This window comes from Orycteropus afer, unplaced genomic scaffold (assembly GCF_000298275.1).
Source record: "Orycteropus afer afer isolate SDZICR_OR568_19922 unplaced genomic scaffold, OryAfe1.0 scaffold00986, whole genome shotgun sequence".
In the NCBI taxonomy this organism is placed as follows: domain Eukaryota; kingdom Metazoa; phylum Chordata; class Mammalia; order Tubulidentata; family Orycteropodidae; genus Orycteropus; species Orycteropus afer.
The window spans coordinates 175831-194829 of record NW_006922573.1 but is presented as its reverse complement, the minus strand read 5'-3'; the positions used below and the strand labels follow the sequence as shown (position 1 = coordinate 194829).

General features: G+C 45.4%; 2 protein-coding genes across 2 annotated transcripts in view; one reads left to right on the top strand and one right to left on the bottom strand.

The window, feature by feature from the left end:
* The window catches only part of UFD1 (ubiquitin recognition factor in ER associated degradation 1), a 31073-nt gene extending 26962 nt beyond the window's left edge, over nucleotides 1–4111 (bottom strand). The window contains 3 exon segments of the mRNA XM_007958456.2: nucleotides 1334–1455; nucleotides 3545–3577; nucleotides 3945–4111. Coding sequence (XP_007956647.2) covers nucleotides 1334–1455; nucleotides 3545–3577; nucleotides 3945–4065 — 276 coding nt within the window. The 5' untranslated portion in view covers nucleotides 4066–4111.
* A 3502-nt stretch (nucleotides 4112–7613) lies between these two features.
* The window catches only part of CDC45 (cell division cycle 45), a 55051-nt gene continuing 43665 nt past the window's right edge, over nucleotides 7614–18999 (top strand). The window contains exons 1-5 of the mRNA XM_007958452.2: nucleotides 7614–7664; nucleotides 7763–7822; nucleotides 9335–9427; nucleotides 11469–11606; nucleotides 13498–13641. Coding sequence (XP_007956643.1) covers nucleotides 7614–7664; nucleotides 7763–7822; nucleotides 9335–9427; nucleotides 11469–11606; nucleotides 13498–13641 — 486 coding nt within the window. The remainder of the gene's footprint in view (nucleotides 7665–7762; nucleotides 7823–9334; nucleotides 9428–11468; nucleotides 11607–13497; nucleotides 13642–18999) is intronic.

Sequence of the window (18999 nt, the reverse complement as noted above, 5' to 3'; positions counted from 1 at the left end):
AAAAAAAAAAATGCATTGACTGATGTCACTTTAGTTTTGTGGATTTCACTGTACATAAATTATATTGCAATAAAATAAATCAAGAAATGTTAAACACACCCTTCTGAAAGTTCCATGAATACGGAGATAGGGGACCAGGAAGCAGGGAGGGTAGCAGGGGGCAGTGAGGCTCACTGGGGTGTGACTAGTGAGGTGTCTATACATTCCCAGGTCCGCCACAATTAAAGGACTAAGAGAAGCACAAGCAGTTTCCTCTGCGGGTTTTCCAAAGCTAAGCATGGTACAGTTGGGACGAGGAGGAGAGGAGAGGAGGGAGCCAACAGGCCTGTGGCCTCACATCCAAGCAGAGCCACTCCTTTGGAGATGCCGACACACTGGGTTTGCACATAAGACCTTACTAGAAAAGGACCCTGAGGCAAACACAAGGTTACAACTGGCTCACTTTAAGACTGCTCTGAAGAACAAGGGCAGAGCTGTCACCGACGCTCTTCTCCGCTGAGCCCAGCTCCCACCTGTGCGCTGGAAGCAGGGCGCCACTACGGAAGAGCAGGTCACACATCCAGCGACACAGACTATGGCCACTCTGCTGCGTGCTTTCCACGCACCCAGTGTGTGTGTCATGTCCCACCCTCTCTTGTGGCACCTGATGGACCCTGGCCCCATGTGGAACCCTCACTGCAGGCTCCTCTCTAACATGCTGCTACAGTTCTGTGGACATGAGGTGCGTGTGCCCAGGGAAAGCTCCAAGGGCTCTGCACTCTAGAGGTCACCCCACCCATGACTCAGTTTATTACACAAAACTTGAGTTTAAAAACAAAGGCATTGCTCCTGTGGCAACTACGCTGAGCACTTTAGAAAGACTCAACTGACAGCAAGTTTCTGGAAAAAACAGGAAGCAGTGTGACAGATGAGGGAAGAAAACTGCAAGAAAGTGGGGAAAATCTCTAAAACTCTGTACTTTGATCACTTCAAAAATATTCTCACAAGAACAAGCTTTATTCTACAGCACAACTGGTGAACACCATGCATTTATAGCAAAAAATACATCAAGGCACACAGCACTATTTAGAATCTCCCTCTCTGACAAACTTCTCTGCTAACCAGCTGAGTCCCTGTCAGAGCGGAGGGCTCCTACTGTTTCAGCCCAATCCTAAACAAGAAGCTTGGCCACACAGTCCCAATGGCAAGCAGAGCCAAGATTCTCTTGCATATATGCTGGGGGGACATTCCTAAGAGGCTCTGACGCCCCATGACAGGCCTCCTCCTCCTCTACTGGGCAATGCAGGGCCCTGAAGGCACCCAGTCTCTCAGAGACCTCCAAGGCGCCACTTACCCAGTGGGGGAGGTAGCAGATGCCCTCATCCGCCACAAACTCCAGCACCCCACAGTGCGTCATGCGGTCCGAATTCTTATTGGTCAGTTTGAACAGCATGGGATAGGTAATGTTAAGTCGGCCTAAAAAAGAAGAGAGTGATGATAAGCATGGGCCACACAGGCACTGTTCAGGAATGGCTTCCATGAAAGGACAGCCCACGTTCACCGAAAGTCTTCCCCTGGAAAGCAGCCTTCCCTGGCCTCCCACCAGAGCAGGTGCACAGACCCCCTTGTGGTACTTGGACCCTTGGGGTCTGTCCACCCACTAGGCCCCCAGTTCAAGGCAGGGAGAGTCGTTCCTTCTGAAAGCACAGTGCCCGGACAGGAGTAGGAATCAAAAAAATTTGGTGGATTTCTAGAATGTGCTGGCTTACCTGGCAACTTTCTGAAATCACCAATTTAAAAAGTACTGTTCATAAAAATAAATAAATAAATAAATAATAAAAAGTACTAGGTACATTCATTTATTCATAAATAACATAAGTGCTAATCATGTGTCAGACATGGCTTTTCAAGACCAAAAAGGCAAGAAAGAAAACAAACAAGTGCACTAAAATGCCCCAGGTACTGTGGGAACAGAGGGTATGAAGGAATTCAGATTAGTGGAGAGGGCTCACAGGGTCTTGTAGGACGAGTTCTCAAGGCAAGTCACCAGGCAGGGTAAGGCCAAGGTCAGGGCCAGGGCCAGGGCCAGGGCAGGAACTCCAGGCAGGGCTGCAGCTGGAGCAAAGGCATGGAAATGTAGGCTGGCCAGTGGAGAGAAAGGCTGGCAATGAGGCAGTTAGAGCATAAGGCATGGAAGAGGTCAGTGGGGAGGGAAGCCAGGCCAGAACCTCAGAGTGAGGAACATGGCACTAGGTACGCAGGCTTTCAGCAGGATCACAGCATGGTAAGTTCCCTCAATGCAGGGATTCACGAGGCCAAGGATGCAGTGTGGCCAGACTCAGGAAGTACAGTGTGGCTGGACTCAGGAAGTGCAGTGTGGCACACAAAGAAGGGCTGGTGACTGAAGGAGAACTCAGGAGATCTGGGGACCTAGGGGAAAGATCTGAGACGACAGTGACAGTGTTTGCACTATCACATCACCTCAGAGAATCTTCTTAGAACAGTGAGGTACGTACTATCATTATCCCTTTTTTATTCATGGGGAAGTAACACAGGTTAAGTAACATACCCAAGAACATACATCTCCTTAGTAATGATACCAAGATGCAAACCCAGGCTGGGTACAAGTCTGGGAACCTAACCATTCAGCCGTACAGTCTTTAGCTTGTAGATTTAGATAAATGGGTTAACAGAAGCTCCACTCAGCAGAAGAGGAACAGACTCCAGTTTGGGTCTCTCTAAAAATTCTAAATCAATCAAATCACGTAAAGATCAACCTGAGCAGGACTGCAGAGAGGTGAGGGACAACGGCCAGAAGCAGCAGCGCCCCACAGTGCAAACGGAGTCACCCTGGAAACACTCCCAAGGCTCCAAAAGCCCTAACTACACTGCATGTGTGACCAGGGTTTCCCATGTCTGGATGGTGTAGGACTGGGGTCTCCAGGATGCTCTTACTGGATGGAAAGTGGGAGAAGAGAAGAAAAGCACCATGGCTCTGACAACCTGTGGGCATTTCTCACTCCTTGTTAGAGGCAGGAACACAGCAAGGGCAACGCCTTCCAAGGCAGAAGGGAACAGCTCAGGTTTCGACATGCTGAGATGTGGCAGTGGAATTAAAAATCGGGCCTGGAGCTTAGGAACGATGTTTGGTGTGGAGACAAGATGCCTGCCTCTCAGCATCCACTGCTCAGTACACCTCTAGTCCTTTCGCACAAAGCCTGGGAAGCCCAGCTAGCCTCAGCTGCTCTGGAACGGGGCCAAGTACCTGATACTCACATCTTCCTTTAATCTTGCTGGGATCCCAATTTTCAGACACGTATGGTGGGGTGGGGGGTAGGGGCCTGAAGCGTTTAGGTCCCTGACGAAGCTGAGCTCTCACTGGCCCACCTGCACTGGACAGATGGCCACCAGCCCATATGACCTTGCCCTTCTCCCACCCTCTGGGGACAACTCATGACCCAACGTGACGAAGGACGTCTGCATCTGCACACACTGAGGAGCCTAAGCCCAGAAGTGAACCACATTCACTTTCCCTACGTTATCAAGTCACTTAGAAGATACTTACTGAGTTGATCAAGGGCAGACGGCGGCATGATTACTGCAGAAAGAACATTTTAAAAATATTAAAAAAAAAAAAAAAGAACAAGAGCCAAAATGTAGTTTCTATTATATACATCCCACCCTCAAACAAAGAAGAGTTTTAAATAGTATTTTGGAGCAGCTAGATTTTCATAAAAAATTGTACTTAATGTAATCTATTCAGGGAATCTGAATGGCTACCAGCCATAAATCTAATTACAATTAGGAACCCCTTACCCCAGCAAATCTGGGACAAGCAACATTTTCACTGTAATTTAACACTAGCGTCTGGTTAGCACATGCAAAATAACAACTGTTGGAGGCTACAAGTATTGCAGACTTAAGGGCAGGAAAGATTTCTATACAAAATAAAAACAAGCACATACTCTTCCCTCCTTTCTCCACATCTGACCTGTCATTAGGCCCTGCTAGCATGGACACGGAGAAGCAGCGGTACTGCGTGGAGAAGCGGTTCTGGAAGACCCGGGGAATTGGGTGGTCAAACATATTGAAAGAGAACTGGAAAGAGAAAAAGAGATGGTAGTGTTAGAACAGAACAATGGCACTTTTCTTCATGTCAAATGCCAAAGCATGTCTGGGTGATTAATACTGCTAAATATCACAGAATGAAACGTATTAAAACTTGATTAACCCTTGTGGTTATCGTTTGCGTTGAGTCAATTCTAATGCACGGTGACTCCATACGTAACAGGGAAGCTGTGCTCCACAGGGTTTTCAGAGGCAGGTATTTTGGAAGATCACGAGGCCTTTCTTCCGAGGTACTTCTGGGTGCCCATAAACGCCAAACCTTTCAGTTCACTGTGAGCATTTTATTGCTGCACCACCGAGGGACTCCTGATTAACCCTAAAATTCAGGAAAGGGACAGTTCCGGCAGGAGCACTTGCCATATAGCAGACTGCATCTCAAACCTCTGTGATTCTACCCTTTCTGCCACCCCCAATATGCTCCCTCAGATCTAGTCTCCACTGTTCTTAGAAAGTGTGATCTTACTAAAATACAAAACTGGTCAGGTCAATCCTTTCCTCAACCTCTTCCAGCCCGCACCCCTCCTAAGGACCTAGGCAGACCTTTCGTGTAGTTCAGACACCTGCTTAACGGCAGGCCACAATCTCCTAGACCTGCCATACTTCTGCCCTGGCTGCTGCTTCTATCTGGAGCACTTTCCTATTTTCATTAATTGAGAAAACATTCATTAATTTAATAACACATATTTACTGTGTGACTTCTACCTGCCAGCCTCTGTTGTAAGCACCAGGGAAACAACAGTGGACAAAACAGATAAAACCTCTGCCCTGATGGAGCTGACAGGGCAAATAAGCAAAAATGAACACACACGTCAGGTGGGGATCAATGCTCTGAAGAAACAGGTAAGGGGATGGGTCGCAAGCACCTGGGCAAGTTATAGGTGGTCAGGAAAGGGCTCTGCACAGACCTGAATGTCATGAGAGGTAGCCAGGTAGAAACCTGGGAAAGGCATTCCAGGCAGCAGCGCCCAGTGGCTGCACCCCTGCAGCTGGCTCCCCATGGCCAGCCCTTCCTTCTCCAGGAAGCCTTCCCTGCTCTGCCAAGAGTCAGGGTTAGCACCCTTCCATGCTGCTTTCACAGTTCAGAGTACGTACACATACTGTGTTACACTGTGGGACTTCCTCACGTTTAGTAGCTAAAATTAAAGCAGGGTGCTGTTTAAAAAGGAAGATCCAAGACTGTGGATTCGGATGAGGCTTAAAAAACATGCTACATGTCCATCTGGAGTGTTCTTAAAGCACTGCACTTACTTATGGTGTTTCCAAAAGAATAAAATCTCACAACAGATAAGTATTTCTTGACTTGACTCCAAATGTACATTAGAGGCAAAAGCCAACTAATGATAAAGTAGCTTCCCAGCCATTCCAAAATCAGCAAGCTGAATCAGCTGTCTTCCAAAATGAAACTATAACATGCTAGTGCTTAAAATTGCATGGCTCTTTACTACCTAGAGCTCCAATCCAGTAGCTTTCAGAGTTCTGTCCCACTTTCTTCTTTTATGCAGGTGAAGTGGATTTAACAAAATCATAGCCAAGGGCGTACCAAATAAAAGAGCATCTGTACATGAAGAAAGGGAGAGAAGTGGGGGCCTCCCACACTATCTAGCACCCCCCCACACCTGTCTCTTCTCTTGGCAACACAAAGAGGGAAACACGCACAAAGTTACAAAACCCTTAGAAATGTGCCCTCAACACAACCATGAACCTGCTCTTCTGTGCCCCTCTATTTCTTGCTTTGCTTTAAAACTTCAGCGCCAGGCATATTGCCTGTTGTCTATCGAGTGTGTATGTCTGTTCAGTGGATGAACTTGGAAACAGAAATATGATTCGACCCTGACACACCTAAGGTAAAACCTAACGGTTCTATACTGTTTTAACTAAAATAACCAGCTGACACTTGAGGCCATGCTGTGTAACAGTTATAACGGAACTAAGCACCGCAGCCAAACCGCTGGGTTTCAAATCTCTGGGACTCACTTCTGTGACCTCGAGTTAGCGATCGACCTCGAGTTAGCGATCGACCTCTTTAAACCTTAGTTTTCTCATGGTGAAAAGGGCAATAATAATCCTTGCTTCCAAGGGGATTGTAGGGATTAAATGGGATAAAACGTGATGACTGACGATAAACACAAATGCAAAGCTTTGTAAAGAAAAACTGTCAGCAACTATGAGCTATATCGTTATCGTTACTAAACGTAACACCACTGTAGATGTCGGACGGCGCGACACAACCAGGCACGAAGGAGGCGGCACAAAGCTCGCGGAACTGGGGCACAAGCATTTTCCATGGGGAACTTGATTTCCGCTTCCCACTCCCAATGATCTTTCGATTAATTTAGGGTTTATGGACACCTGTTACGTGCCTAGCACTTGAGAATCTAGGGCTGGACACAAAAGTTTAAGGAGCCCACGGTCCAACGGAGAGTAAGTATGAACCACGCCAAAGACAAGCGGAGATGAGCAGAGCGGTTCTGGTCAAGGCGCGGCTAGTGCCTGATGCGCGCGGGGCAGTCAGCTGCGCAGGCCCAGGCCGGGTGACTCGGCATCTCCGTTGTCGTGGGTCCTGTCCCGCCCGCCTGATCGTCCCACCCCTGGGCCAGGCCCGGCTGCGCTCACCATGACGAGCACCTCCGCCTAGCAGGCGCCGCTTCTTCCAGAGAACTTTACGTCGGGAGACCGCCGACCGCCGACCGCGCTCACTCTTAACAGCCTCCGCGGCCGCCGCCACCACAGCCCATCCGACTCGCCGGAGACTCCCCGGAAGTGGTGGAACTGGAACCTGGGTAGGGGAGTACAGAGACCAAGAGTCGACTGCAATAGAGAAAAAAAACAGATAAAGAGTCTGAAATATACAGCTCCCTGGGCACAGAAACTACAGTACTGTTTTCTAACAGGATTCCCACTTCATAGATAATTTTTATTATTATGTTAAATTACGTCTTGCTCGTCCTCCCCTCCAAACGAATTTAGTAAGGCCCATCCTGTTTCCTGACTACACTACCCAGAATGCAATTAGATCTTCCAGCCTTTGTGTCACTCTTCGAAAACTCTGGCGGAAGTGAGCTACACATCCGCCTTTGAACAAGAGGGAGAGGCTTTTGAAAATGTAAACTGACGCCCTCACTCTACGCGTAACTAAATTTAATTAAATGATGGAAGGTTTCCATTTTCCTGAAATCCCTAGAGGGAATTAAAAATCTTCTCTTCTGAAAATAAAAATGTCCACCGAGACTCAGGTTTGTGAGTGGAAATCGGAGTTGAAAAGGCAACAGCGTACGCGTCCTTCCGAGTTTAACACTCCTTTGGGGGCGGGCGGGTCTTTACCCGCGGCGCTCTAATGCCCGCCCCCAAAATGGTTCAATCAGAAAGAAGGAAGGGCTGAGACTTGAGCGGCTGTTGATTGGCTACCCTTGGGCCAATCGGAAGAGCCCTGCTTTGGCGGGAGTCTTGACCGCCGCCAGGGTTTTCTGTGACCCAGTTATTGCATAAAGAGTCCTGCCGCTGTGAGTATGTTCCTGTCCGATTTCCGCAAGGAGTTCTATGAGCTGGTCCAGAATCAGGTGAGCCCCTGGACTAAGTCTTGTCAGGAACAGTGGGTGAGGGGGAGCGGCCGCTACTGGGGTCGCCAAACTCAGCCTGCCGTCTCTTTCCCCGACAGAGGGTCCTTCTCTTTGTGGCCTCCGATGTGGACGCTCTGTGCGCCTGCAAGATCCTTCAGGTGAGCCCCGCGGACTCTGGGATAGAGGGACCAGGGCAGGAGGTGAGGAGCAGAATGGAGAGGATTCCCCTGAACCCCCAGATGAGGCCAAGGGCTGAGGCGGGAACTGGAGCAACGACAGCTGAAGACAGGAAGTCGCCGCCCGGGCTGGCGTGTGAAGGGTGGATTAGAAGAGGTGTAGGCAAAAGTCGGGATGACTAATTTGCATTCGGGCAAAACTTACAATTTAGACCCATAGTGGCTTATGGTCGGAAGAAAGGTTGGGCAATCTACTTCCGTAGTGATACTGCCTCGGAAACCCAAGGAGGGGGCGCTGTGAGTCGGGTCTGACTCAACGGCATGTAACAACAACAACAACAACAACAACAAGTGGCTTATGGAATGTGGGTTTTGAGAGAGACCACTCTGTGACAGGTGAGGGCATGGTGTTGTCGTAAGTGATGGTGGAATTGTAGGACCGCTGATCTATTAGGGAAGATTGTTAGCTCAGTCTTATTTGAATATGGTGGGACATTTACACTGGTTTTGGTCAGGTCCTTCGGTCAGGAATTTACCCGAAGACCTGGAAGTAAGATGGGATTTTTCTCCCACGTATTGTTGTTGTTAAGTGCCGTCGAGTCGTTTCTGACTCATAGCGACCCCATGCACAGCAGAACGAAACACTGCCCGATCCCGCGCCAGCCCCACAATCCCTGCTATACTTGAGCCCATCATCGCAGCCACTGTATCAATCCATCTCATTGAAGGCCTCCCCCTCTTTCGTCGACCCTCCACCCTACCAAGCATGACATCCTTCTCCAGGGAATGGTCCCTTCTGACAGCATGACCAAAATAGGTGAGACGAAGTCTGGCCATTCTTGCTTCCAAGGAGCATTCTGGCTGCACTTCCTCCAGGACAGATCTGTCAGTTCTTTTAGCAGTCCATGGTACTTTCAGCATTCTTCACCAGCACCACAACTCAAAAGCATCAACTCTCCTTCGGTCTTCCTTATTCATTGTCCAGCTCTCACATGCATATGAGGCGATTGGAAATATCATAGCTTGTGTCAGGTGCACCTTAGTCCTCAAGGAGATATCCTTGCTTCCCATGTATTACTTCCATGTAATTTTCCGTCAGCAAAGTTGACAGAGTGCTACAGTGAACACTTGCATCTCCACCACCGAGTTTCTCCAGTTAACATTTTACTGATCTTGGTTGGAGGTCTCCAGCTGGGGTGAGCAGTTAAGCACTCAGCTGCTAACCAAAAGATTGGCAGTTCAAGTTCCCCCAGAGGTTCCTCGGAAGAACAGTCTGGCAATCTGTTTCCAAAAAACCAGCCACTGGAAACTATAGAGCACATTTCTACTCTGGTACCTGGGTTGCCATGAGTCAGAATCAACTTGATGGTAACTGGTTTTAACCTTGCTTTATCCTCTCATCCATCTTTCCACCCATCTTTTTTTCTTGGTATGTTTCAAGGTAAATTGCAGACATGGTGAATAAGAGAGGCTTTGAATATACTTTTTCCCCAGGCCTTGTTTCAGTGTGACCATGTGCAGTACACACTGGTTCCAGTTTCTGGGTGGCAAGAACTTGAAACGGCATTTCTTGAGCATAAAGAGCAGGTAAGGAAGATGTATTTTGGAATTGTTAGCCCTTGTTACCCCATTGTAATTTTTAAACACTCAGAGTTCTTTCTTATTCCATAATAGGTTAAGTGCACATGTGAACTATCAACTCTGTTAGGCAAAATGGAAAAGAAAAGTATACTACAGCTACTGATAACTTACCCTTAAGTTATGAAGGCAAAATTGACCCCAAAAAAGATGGTAAATATAGATAGCAGGAATTTCATTGTTAGGGTGTAGAATTTTAGCAGTTAGTTTTTAACTTGATCTAATTAAAAATCTTTTTTTTTCAAGGTTAATATTTTTATTTGCCCATAAAGTACTCAAACATCTTAACCATATGGATTCTCAATGAATAATTGATGGCAATGTATGTTGTACCTGTTATCTATGTATATGTTTTTCTAATCAATGGACCTAATAATGTATTTTTTTAAGAGCTTGTTTTACATTCAAAGTCATGCGTACATTTGGTTTCATTCCCCATTCGCCATGTCCAACCCTAACCCAGTCTCCTCCCCTCCCTACCCGGCAACACTCCCCCTGTGCCCCTCATAATTATGCACTCCTGTTGACCTAATTAAAAATCTTAATGATATATACTGCTCTTTTATGTTGTCTCCCCAATTAAATGTGTCCTATGTTCCAATTTGAAATGAAGGAACATGTCTTCTTTCTTTGTAATTTGAACACACATGTCTCATCTCTCTGCCTCCAAATTAGGCCATAAGGAGAGATGGACATCTTGAGCCATACAAGGAAGGACTCCCTGGTGTCCCTAGCTACATGTGAGACAGCTCTGGCAGAGATAAGTCCTGTGCTAGAGTTATTGTCATGTGAGGGACCTTGGCCACTGCAGTAAGGGAAGTGTTTCTATAGTGATAGGGCGTAGTCCTCATCATCGTTAGGTTCCGTCGTATTGGTTCTGCCTCATAATGACCCTACATATAACAGAGCAAAACCCTGCCCAATCCTGTGCCATGCTCACGATCACTGCTGTGTTTGCGCTCGTTGTTGCAGCCATGGTGTCAGTCCGTCTCATTGGAAGCCTTCCTCGTCTTTGCTGACCTTCTACTTAAGCAAGCATGATGTCCTTCTTTAGGAACTGGTCCCTCCTGATAATATATGCAAAGTAGAAGAGACGAAGTCTCTGCATCCTCATTTCTAAAGAGCATTGTGGTTGTACTTTTTCTAAGACAGATTTATTTATTCCTCTGGCAGTTCATGGTATATTCAGTATTCACCAACGCCATTATTCAAAGGTGTCAGTTCTTCGGTCCTTATTCGTTGTCTAGCTTTGGCACGCATCTCAAAAATACCATGGTTTGAGTCCGGCACACCTTAGTCCTCAAAGTGCCGTCTTTGCTTTATAACATTTTAAAGAGGCCTTTTTGACAGATTTGCCCAGTTTAGGTGCCTGAAAGGTATGGGTTACCCCAGATTTGCTAAAACTTTAAATGTCTACCTGGCAAGGCAGGAGCCCCGGTGGCACAACCATTAAGTGCTCGGCTGCAAACCAGAAGGTCAGCAGTTCAAACCTTCCAGCTGCTCCATGAGAGAAAAGACATGGCGATCTGCTCTCGTAAATATTGTAGTCTACGAAATCGTATAGGGCAACTCTGCTGTGTCACGCGGGGTCACTATGAGTCAGAAGCAACTCTATCGCACACACCAGCAACACCCTAGTCAGGCAGTCCCGCACAATGACTGAGATCTGGAGAGACCCATTACATATTTGAGGTCTGAGCACACACTCTCGTTAACTTTACCCTGTGCATGAGACTTGGGCTTAGTGAGCTTCGATGTGCACCTGGGAAATGGGCCAACCATACACCTACCTTATAGTGTTCTTAGGAAGATGAAATGTCAGAGCACTCTACACAGGCCAGCCATGGCTGTTTTCAGAGCCCCTCCTCGACAGGGCCTCATCTGTGTTGGGAGCTTGATATGTCTTGGCAAAACTTGGTGACCTGCTGCGTAGAAGGTAAGTGCCCCCTCAGTAAGCTTACTTTATAGCATGTCTATTTTTTTTTTCCAGTTCCATTATTTTATTCTCATAAACTGTGGAGCTAATGTAGACCTATTGGATATCCTTCAACCTGAGGAAGACACTATATTCTTTGTGTGTGACACCCATAGACCAGTCAATGTTGTGAACGTGTACAACGATACCCAGGTAACTAGGCCTTTGGGGCCCACACCCTGGGCTTGGTATTGGTCCCTACTCACTCGTTGTTCTCCCATCAACCCTTCTGTACCTTTTTTTGCCATTTTAATGTTTTGTCTGGTGTTCTTGGCAAACATGTATCAGTTTCCCATTTGGAAATGTCAGCAACCTAAAGACAAGTACCTAATCTTGTGCCTCTTTGATGAGAAACATGGCTTCTGACCTGTAGGGGTGCTCAGAATGTGTTTGTGGGATTTGCTTGACCTGGGAGATGTTGGTGCCAGAACCTTGTAGTTTGCCCTTGGTACTCAGGCCCGGTGCTGCCCACCTAATATCAAGGGACCTGGGAGGTCCCTGTGAATGCAGCCAGGCCAGACCCCGAATGCCCAGGAGCCATGCCTGTGAGGACCAGCAGTGGGGCTGGCGTGAGAGCTGCTGGTGGCCTTGCAACAGCTGTGCTGCTCTGACTCCTGGGCCCCAAGCAGCAGGTACGGAGCCTGGTACAGAGCAGCCACCTCACCACCCTCCAGACGACCTTCCTCCCCATTCACAATGTGCTGGGCCCCAGATGCTCATGGGAAAACTCTTCCAAAAGAAATCAGCCAGGATTGCTTTTAGAGATGGAGGTTTTATTCACTTAGAGCTTGCATATCTTCATGCCCTCCATCAGAGGCCAAGTTGTAGGTGTTCGTTTTATTGGCGTGGTGTGTAGCATGAAAGGGTGCTTTTTCTTCAAACTTAGGTGATTGCACATGATTTAAAAAAAAAATGTTTCATATAACTAATAGGGGCAAAGTTATGATAACTTGTTAATCACAGTCTACCACCCTGATGAAGCGAGTTGTTGGGCCTGTGAGCTCGGGACCATGGTCACAGGGGACATCAAGCTCAATCGGCATAACATACTACACAAAAACATTGTTCTGTATCCTACTTTGGTGAGTAGCAACTGGAGTCCTAAATGCTTGCAAACGGCCATCTAGATGCAACAGTGGGTCTCTCCTTGTCCAGAGCAAGGAATAATGACGAAAGTCAAAGATGCATGGAAACAGTTAGTCCAAAGGACTAGTGGACCAGGTGAACCTCAGCCTATCTGACCATGAGACCAGAAGAACTCAATGGTACCCAGCCACCACTGTCAGCCACTCAGAAAGGGATCAGTGCAGGAGATCCTAGACAGAGTGAAAGAACAATGTGAAACAAAACTCAAAATCATAAAAATGACCAGGTTTGTTGGTCTGATAGAGCCAGGTGAGACCCCTGAGACTATGGCCCCCAGTTACCCTTCAGGTCTGGAATTGAATTCACTCCCGTGACTTCCAGCCAAACAATAAACAGACATATGCAGTGAATATTTATATCAGGTAGATACACTCCTTAGAATGATCAATCACGGGAGAATAGAAGGGCAGTGTTTGCACAGGGAAATATCTTGGGGCAGGAATGCATAGGAAAGAAGGACACAGGGAACAGATAACTACAGGGAGAAGAGAGCTGTTACTTGTAGGGAATTGTAGTCAATGTCATGAAACAAAATATATTAACTGCTGTATGAAAATGAATTTGTTCTGGAAACGATCACCCAAATCACGATAAAAATTAAATAAATAAATAAGTCCCTTCCAGCCAATTTGCCCAGTGCAAATAAATGTTTTCAGATTTCCATAATTCCTGCATACAGTGTGGTGCAACTCCCAACACCTCACTGAGAGGAAATCAACACAAAAGAAAAATAAATGCCTGCAAAATCTGAAACTCTTGTTAATAGGTGGCTGTTTGCAAGGACAGAAAGTTTACCAGTCAGCTAACCAGGAAATGATGAAATTCTGCTGGGGAAAAATATATTTTGATGGAGTTTTCTGTTGAGAAGAGACTCGTTTGCTTTTTGTCTTAAACTTAGATCAAACTACTCATCAAACAAGATGATGACCTTGAAGTTCCTGCCTACGATGATATCTTTAGGGATGAAGAGGAGGATGAAGAGCATTCAGGAAATGAGAGTGATGGGTCAGAACCTTCCGAGAAGCGCACACGGTTGGAAGAGGTGTGTTTGGGCCTCTCACGCCAGTCTTGAGGTCAGGGGTCAGTCCCTGGCTGGAGCCTCCCAGGGCCCAGGTGTAACCAGAGGCAGCAGGTACAGCACAGAGTGGTGGAGGCAAGAGTGTGGGACTAAAGGGCTCTGTCGTTCCCTGGCCCTGGGGCCTTGCAGATAACCCAGTGTCACCTCTCTTCTGTATCATAGAGTCCCATCAGATGAAATGAACGTGGGAAAGCCCAGATAGCAAACATTTTTTAAAAAAATGATACAGAGAAACAGCAGGTAGCATAATGTCCCTCCTACCATTTCACTCAGGAAGTGCTGGCTGTGAAGTGACCGTGTGAGGAATGGCGTGTGGCTGCAGCCCTCCGCCAGTCTCCACCCCAGATGGTCACTCAGGGGTAAAGAGCTTGTGTGCAAAGACATGAGTGTTTGTAGCACATGGGTCTTGAGTCCTCGTTGATCTGGGGCTCGGCCTATGAAAGGGCTCTGCCCAACACCAGCCACTGCTGCTGGGGGCAGAATTGCAGGTAAAAGAGATCTTTCATTCTAGTGTTCGTTGCTACTGGTAAAGAAGTTGCCTGCCCTACTAGCTCCTGATCCTTGGTGCTGGACATGCTTTTGTTTTTAGTATTTTATTGTGTTTGTGATGAAGGTTTACACCGCAGTTTAGTTTCCCATAAGGAGCTCTGGTTGTGCAGTGGTTAAAGCGTTCAGCTGTTAACCAAAAGTTTGGTAGTTTGAGCTTACCAGCCCTTCCACAGGTGAAAGATGAAGCAGTCTGCTTCTGTAAAGATTTATACCCTTGGAAACCCTATGGGGCAGTTCTACTCTGTCCTCTAGGGTTACTATGAGTTGGAATCAACTTGATGGCAGTGAGTTTGAGTTTTGGTTAGGTTCCCATTCGACAATTTCTACACAAGTTGTGCAGTGACATTGGTTACATTCTTCACAATATGTGAAAATTCTCATCATTTCCATTTTGGTTGTTACATTTCCATTAATCTAGTTTCCCTGCCCCCTTACATTCTCATCTTTGTTTTAAAGTAGTTGTTGACTATTTGGTCTCATATAGGTGACTTTTTAAAGGAGAACAGTACTTATAGGTGATAATCTTTATTTTGTGAGGCAATCTATTATTTAGCTACATGGTGACTTCAGGGGGTTGATTTCATTTTGACATTTAAAGAATGTCTCAAGGCAGTAGTCTCAGGGAGTCTTCTAGTCTCAACCACCCCAGTAGGTCTTTTTGTTGTTGTTGTTTTAGGAATTTGAGGTTCTTTTCCACATTTTTCTCCCATTCCACCAGGATTCATCTATTGTGGCCCTGTTGATAATGGTCAGTAGTGGATAGTGCAGGATGGTGGTGTTTCATTGGTTGTACCTCGGGTTACTATGAGTCGGAACCAACTTGACGGCACCTAACTACAACAACAATAGTAGCTGGGCACCATCTAGTTCTGGTCTTGGGGTAGATGATGCCATGGTTCATGTAGACCATTTGTCCTGTAACTTGTTTCTTCTTTGAGTCTTTGGTTTTCTTCTTTCTCTTTTGCTCCTGATGAGTGGACACCAATAGCTGTATCTTAGATGGCTGCTTGCCATCCAATACCCCAGACCCTACTCACCAAACTAGGATATAGAGCATAAACTTTACAAACTATATTATGTGCACCGATTAAGATGTCCCATGAAACTATGGTCCGGTCTTTCACATCCAGAAAACCAATCCCATGAGGTGTCCAGTTATGTCTAAGAAATACCTGTAACTGTGCCCCTTATGTGCTTTATATATGAACATATGTGCATACAGTCACATAAAGGCACATACATGTGCATACATCTATTTATACCTATATATAGTCACATGTCAAAAGGGACCGGTCTCTGGAGAAGAGCATCAGACTTGGTAAATTAGAGGGTCAGAGAAAAAGGGGTTGATCCTCAATGGGATGGATTGGCACAGTGGCTGTGACGATGGGCTCAAGCATAGCAAGGATTATGAGGGTGGCACAGGACCAGGCAGAGTTTTGTTCTGTTGTACACAGGGTCACTATGAGTTGGAGCCAACTCGACAGAACCTAACAACACTCACATATATGCCTATATATATACTTGCACATGTATTTTTTGGTTGTTTTTGTTGCTTCAAAATTACACACCATAGCAATTACCAACAGGTTTTTTCTATGTACATTTTAGTGGCATCATTTATCTTTACTCTCATTCAATGTTACCTTTCTCATCACCAAAAAAAGCAAGTGTCTACTATCTAGAGAGTGGATTCTCTCCCTTCCTCCCCACAATCCCTGGTAACTACTAGTGAACGTTGTGTTGTTAGGTGCTGTTGAGTCAATTCTGATTCATAGCGTGTACAACAGAACGAATCCCTGCCCGGTCCTGTGCTATCCTCACAACCACTGCTAGTCTTTAGCCCGTGGTTGCAACCACTGTATCAGTCCATCTCATTGAGGTTCTTCCCCTTTTTCACTGACCTACTTTACCAAGCATGATATCCTTCTCCAGGACTGGTCTCTTCTGACAACATGACCAAAGTAAGTGAGACAAAGTCTCACCATTCTCATCTCTTAGGAACATTCATTCCAGCTGTACTTCTTCCAGGCAGATTTGTTCATGCTTCTGACATTCCATGATGCTTTTAGTCTTCTTCACCAACACAATTCAAATGCAACTTTTCTTTGGTGTTCCTTATTCATTGTCTAGCTTTCACATACATATGAGGCTATTGAAAATACCATGGATTGGGTCAGGTGCATCTTAGTTTTCAAAGTAACATCTTTGCTCTTTGATACCTTAAAGAGGTCTTTTGCAACACGTATGCCTGGTGATGTATGCAATACATCACCTGATTCCATGACGGCTGCTTCCATGAGCAGTGATTGTGAATCCAAGTAAAATGAAATCCTTGACATCTTTAATCTTTGCTCTGTTTATCATGATGTTGGTTTTTGGTCCAATTGTGAGGATTTTGTTTTCTTTATGTTGAGGTATAATCCATACTAAAGACTGTATGCGGTCTTTGATCTTCTTCAGTAAGTGCTTTAAGTCTTCTTCCTTTCAGTAAGCAAGGTTGTGTCATCTGCATATTGCAGGTTATTAACAATCTTCTACTAATCCTGATGCCACATTCTCATATTCTCCAGCTTCTCAGATTATTTGCTCAGAATAGATTATATAAATATGGTGAAAGGGACTTGGAAGAGGGCATCTTACCTGTAGCCCGCATGTTAGTTCTCTCCAGCATCTTAGTGCCTGAAAAACTAGGTGCAGCAGTTTGAAGTAGGGATTCTGGCACTCTGAACAGCTCATTAATCAGAGTACGCCAAACTCAAGGGAATAGAATTAGAAAGGAGAGAAAAGCAGGACCACTGGGAGGGAGCAGAGACCCCAGCGGCTCCGAGTGCTGCTGAATTGGGAGCAGAGAAGGAAACAACACAGGTGGGAGAGCCCTGGGACGAACTTGCGTTGCAGATCAGGGCAGCTGTTCCAGAACAACTTTAGACAGAGGGGCCTATAGTACAGGGTTTTCGCAGCTGTCTGAACCTGGCAGAAAGTGGCAGCCCCCTAACCATTGGGGTCTTTGCCAAACTTGAGCTGCGGGCCTGTGAGTAACAGTATAACATCATCATTACCAGCCTACTCAAAGCCCTGGAAAAGGCTAATGGTGCCTTGGAGATTTTTTTTTTTTTTCTCTTCCTCCTTTCCCTGCCTCTCCCCTGCCTCATCGAATAGAAAAACCACATTAAGCCACCAAAGCACCTCCTGGCTCAAATCCTAAACATCCTTCATGACAAACAGAGACCTGCATTCACATTCCAGAGAGTGATTCCATCATCTCAAAGAAAACTGCAGAGCAACCAGCACACCTGAATTAATAACCAAAACAATAAAATACACCAGCTCCACCTTTGCAAACATATTAAATCATAAAATGAAGACAAAACAAATCAATACATAACTAACAGTTAAAGACAACCTCAAAACGTCTAGGAAAAAACAGGCAACCTAAAAAAAAAAAAAAAAAAAACAGGATAAGACAATAGAAATAAAATTCCAAACAAAAATCTCATTAAACATGGAGGAAGAGGAAGCAATAGAATTATCCGAGAAGGAATTTAAAAGGTGTGTTTATAGAACTCTTCAAGAGCTTAAGGAAACCCCAAACAGAATCAAGGAGAACACAGACAGTATCCTGGAAGAACTCAGGAAAACCATTCAAGAACAAAATAATAAGACTAATACACAATCAGAACTCACACAAAAACAGCAGTTACAAATCCAGAAGATAAATACCAAAATTACAGAATTACACAACACAGTGTGAGCACAAAAGAATAGGCTAGAACTGGCTGAGGAATGCACTTCCCAACTATAAGATAAATTCCTGGAGTCCAACCTGTATGAAGAAAAATCAGAACAAAGATTTAAGAGAAATAAAGAGAACCTAAGAGTTTTATGGGACGACATGAAAAGAAACAGCATACGCCTCACTGGAATTCCAGAACAAGAAGAGGTGAAAAAAAAAAAAAAAACACTGAGAAAACTGTGGAAGACCTACTAACAGAAAACTTCCTCCATATCATGAAGGAAGAAAAGATACTTGTTCAAGAAGCTCAAAGAACCCCATATAGGATTGATCCCAAGAGAAAAACACTGAGGCATACCATAATCAAACTCTCCAAAACCAAAGACAAAGAAAGAATCTTGCAAGCTGCCTGGGACAAAATAAATATTACTTATAATAATCAAACAGGCTGAGTTCTGATTACTCAGCAGAAACCATTCAGACAAGAAGGCAATGGGATGGCATATATAAAACACTGAAGGAAAAGAACTTCCAACCAAAAATCCTATATCCAATTAAATTGTCATCAAATATGAGGACGAAATCAAGACATTCTCAGACAAACAGAAATAAAGGATTTTGTGAAAACCAGACCAACTCTACATGAAATGCTTAAGGAAGTCCTTCCAGTACAGAACCCACAACAGAGAACAACAAAATCAGGAGACATGACAGCAACACTAAAACCAAATCAGAAACAGACACTAAAAATAAGACCATAAAACATTGTACACTAAAAATCAAGGAAGTCATTCTGCACACGGCAACAGCAACTAACCAAATAAAGGGAATAAAAGTTGTAGATACAAAACTTCCAAATGGAGAGGAAAACAGGACAGTGTCCTCATAGAACAGACTGTTCCAAAAATATAGAGACAAGAATTCACTCCAAGAGTGTATGGTGGGATGGACACTGGGAAGAGGTGGCTATGGGGAGGAGGTGGGAGGGGAGCTGTTGCATTGTGGTAAACTGTGGTCAATGACATGAGACAAAGTAT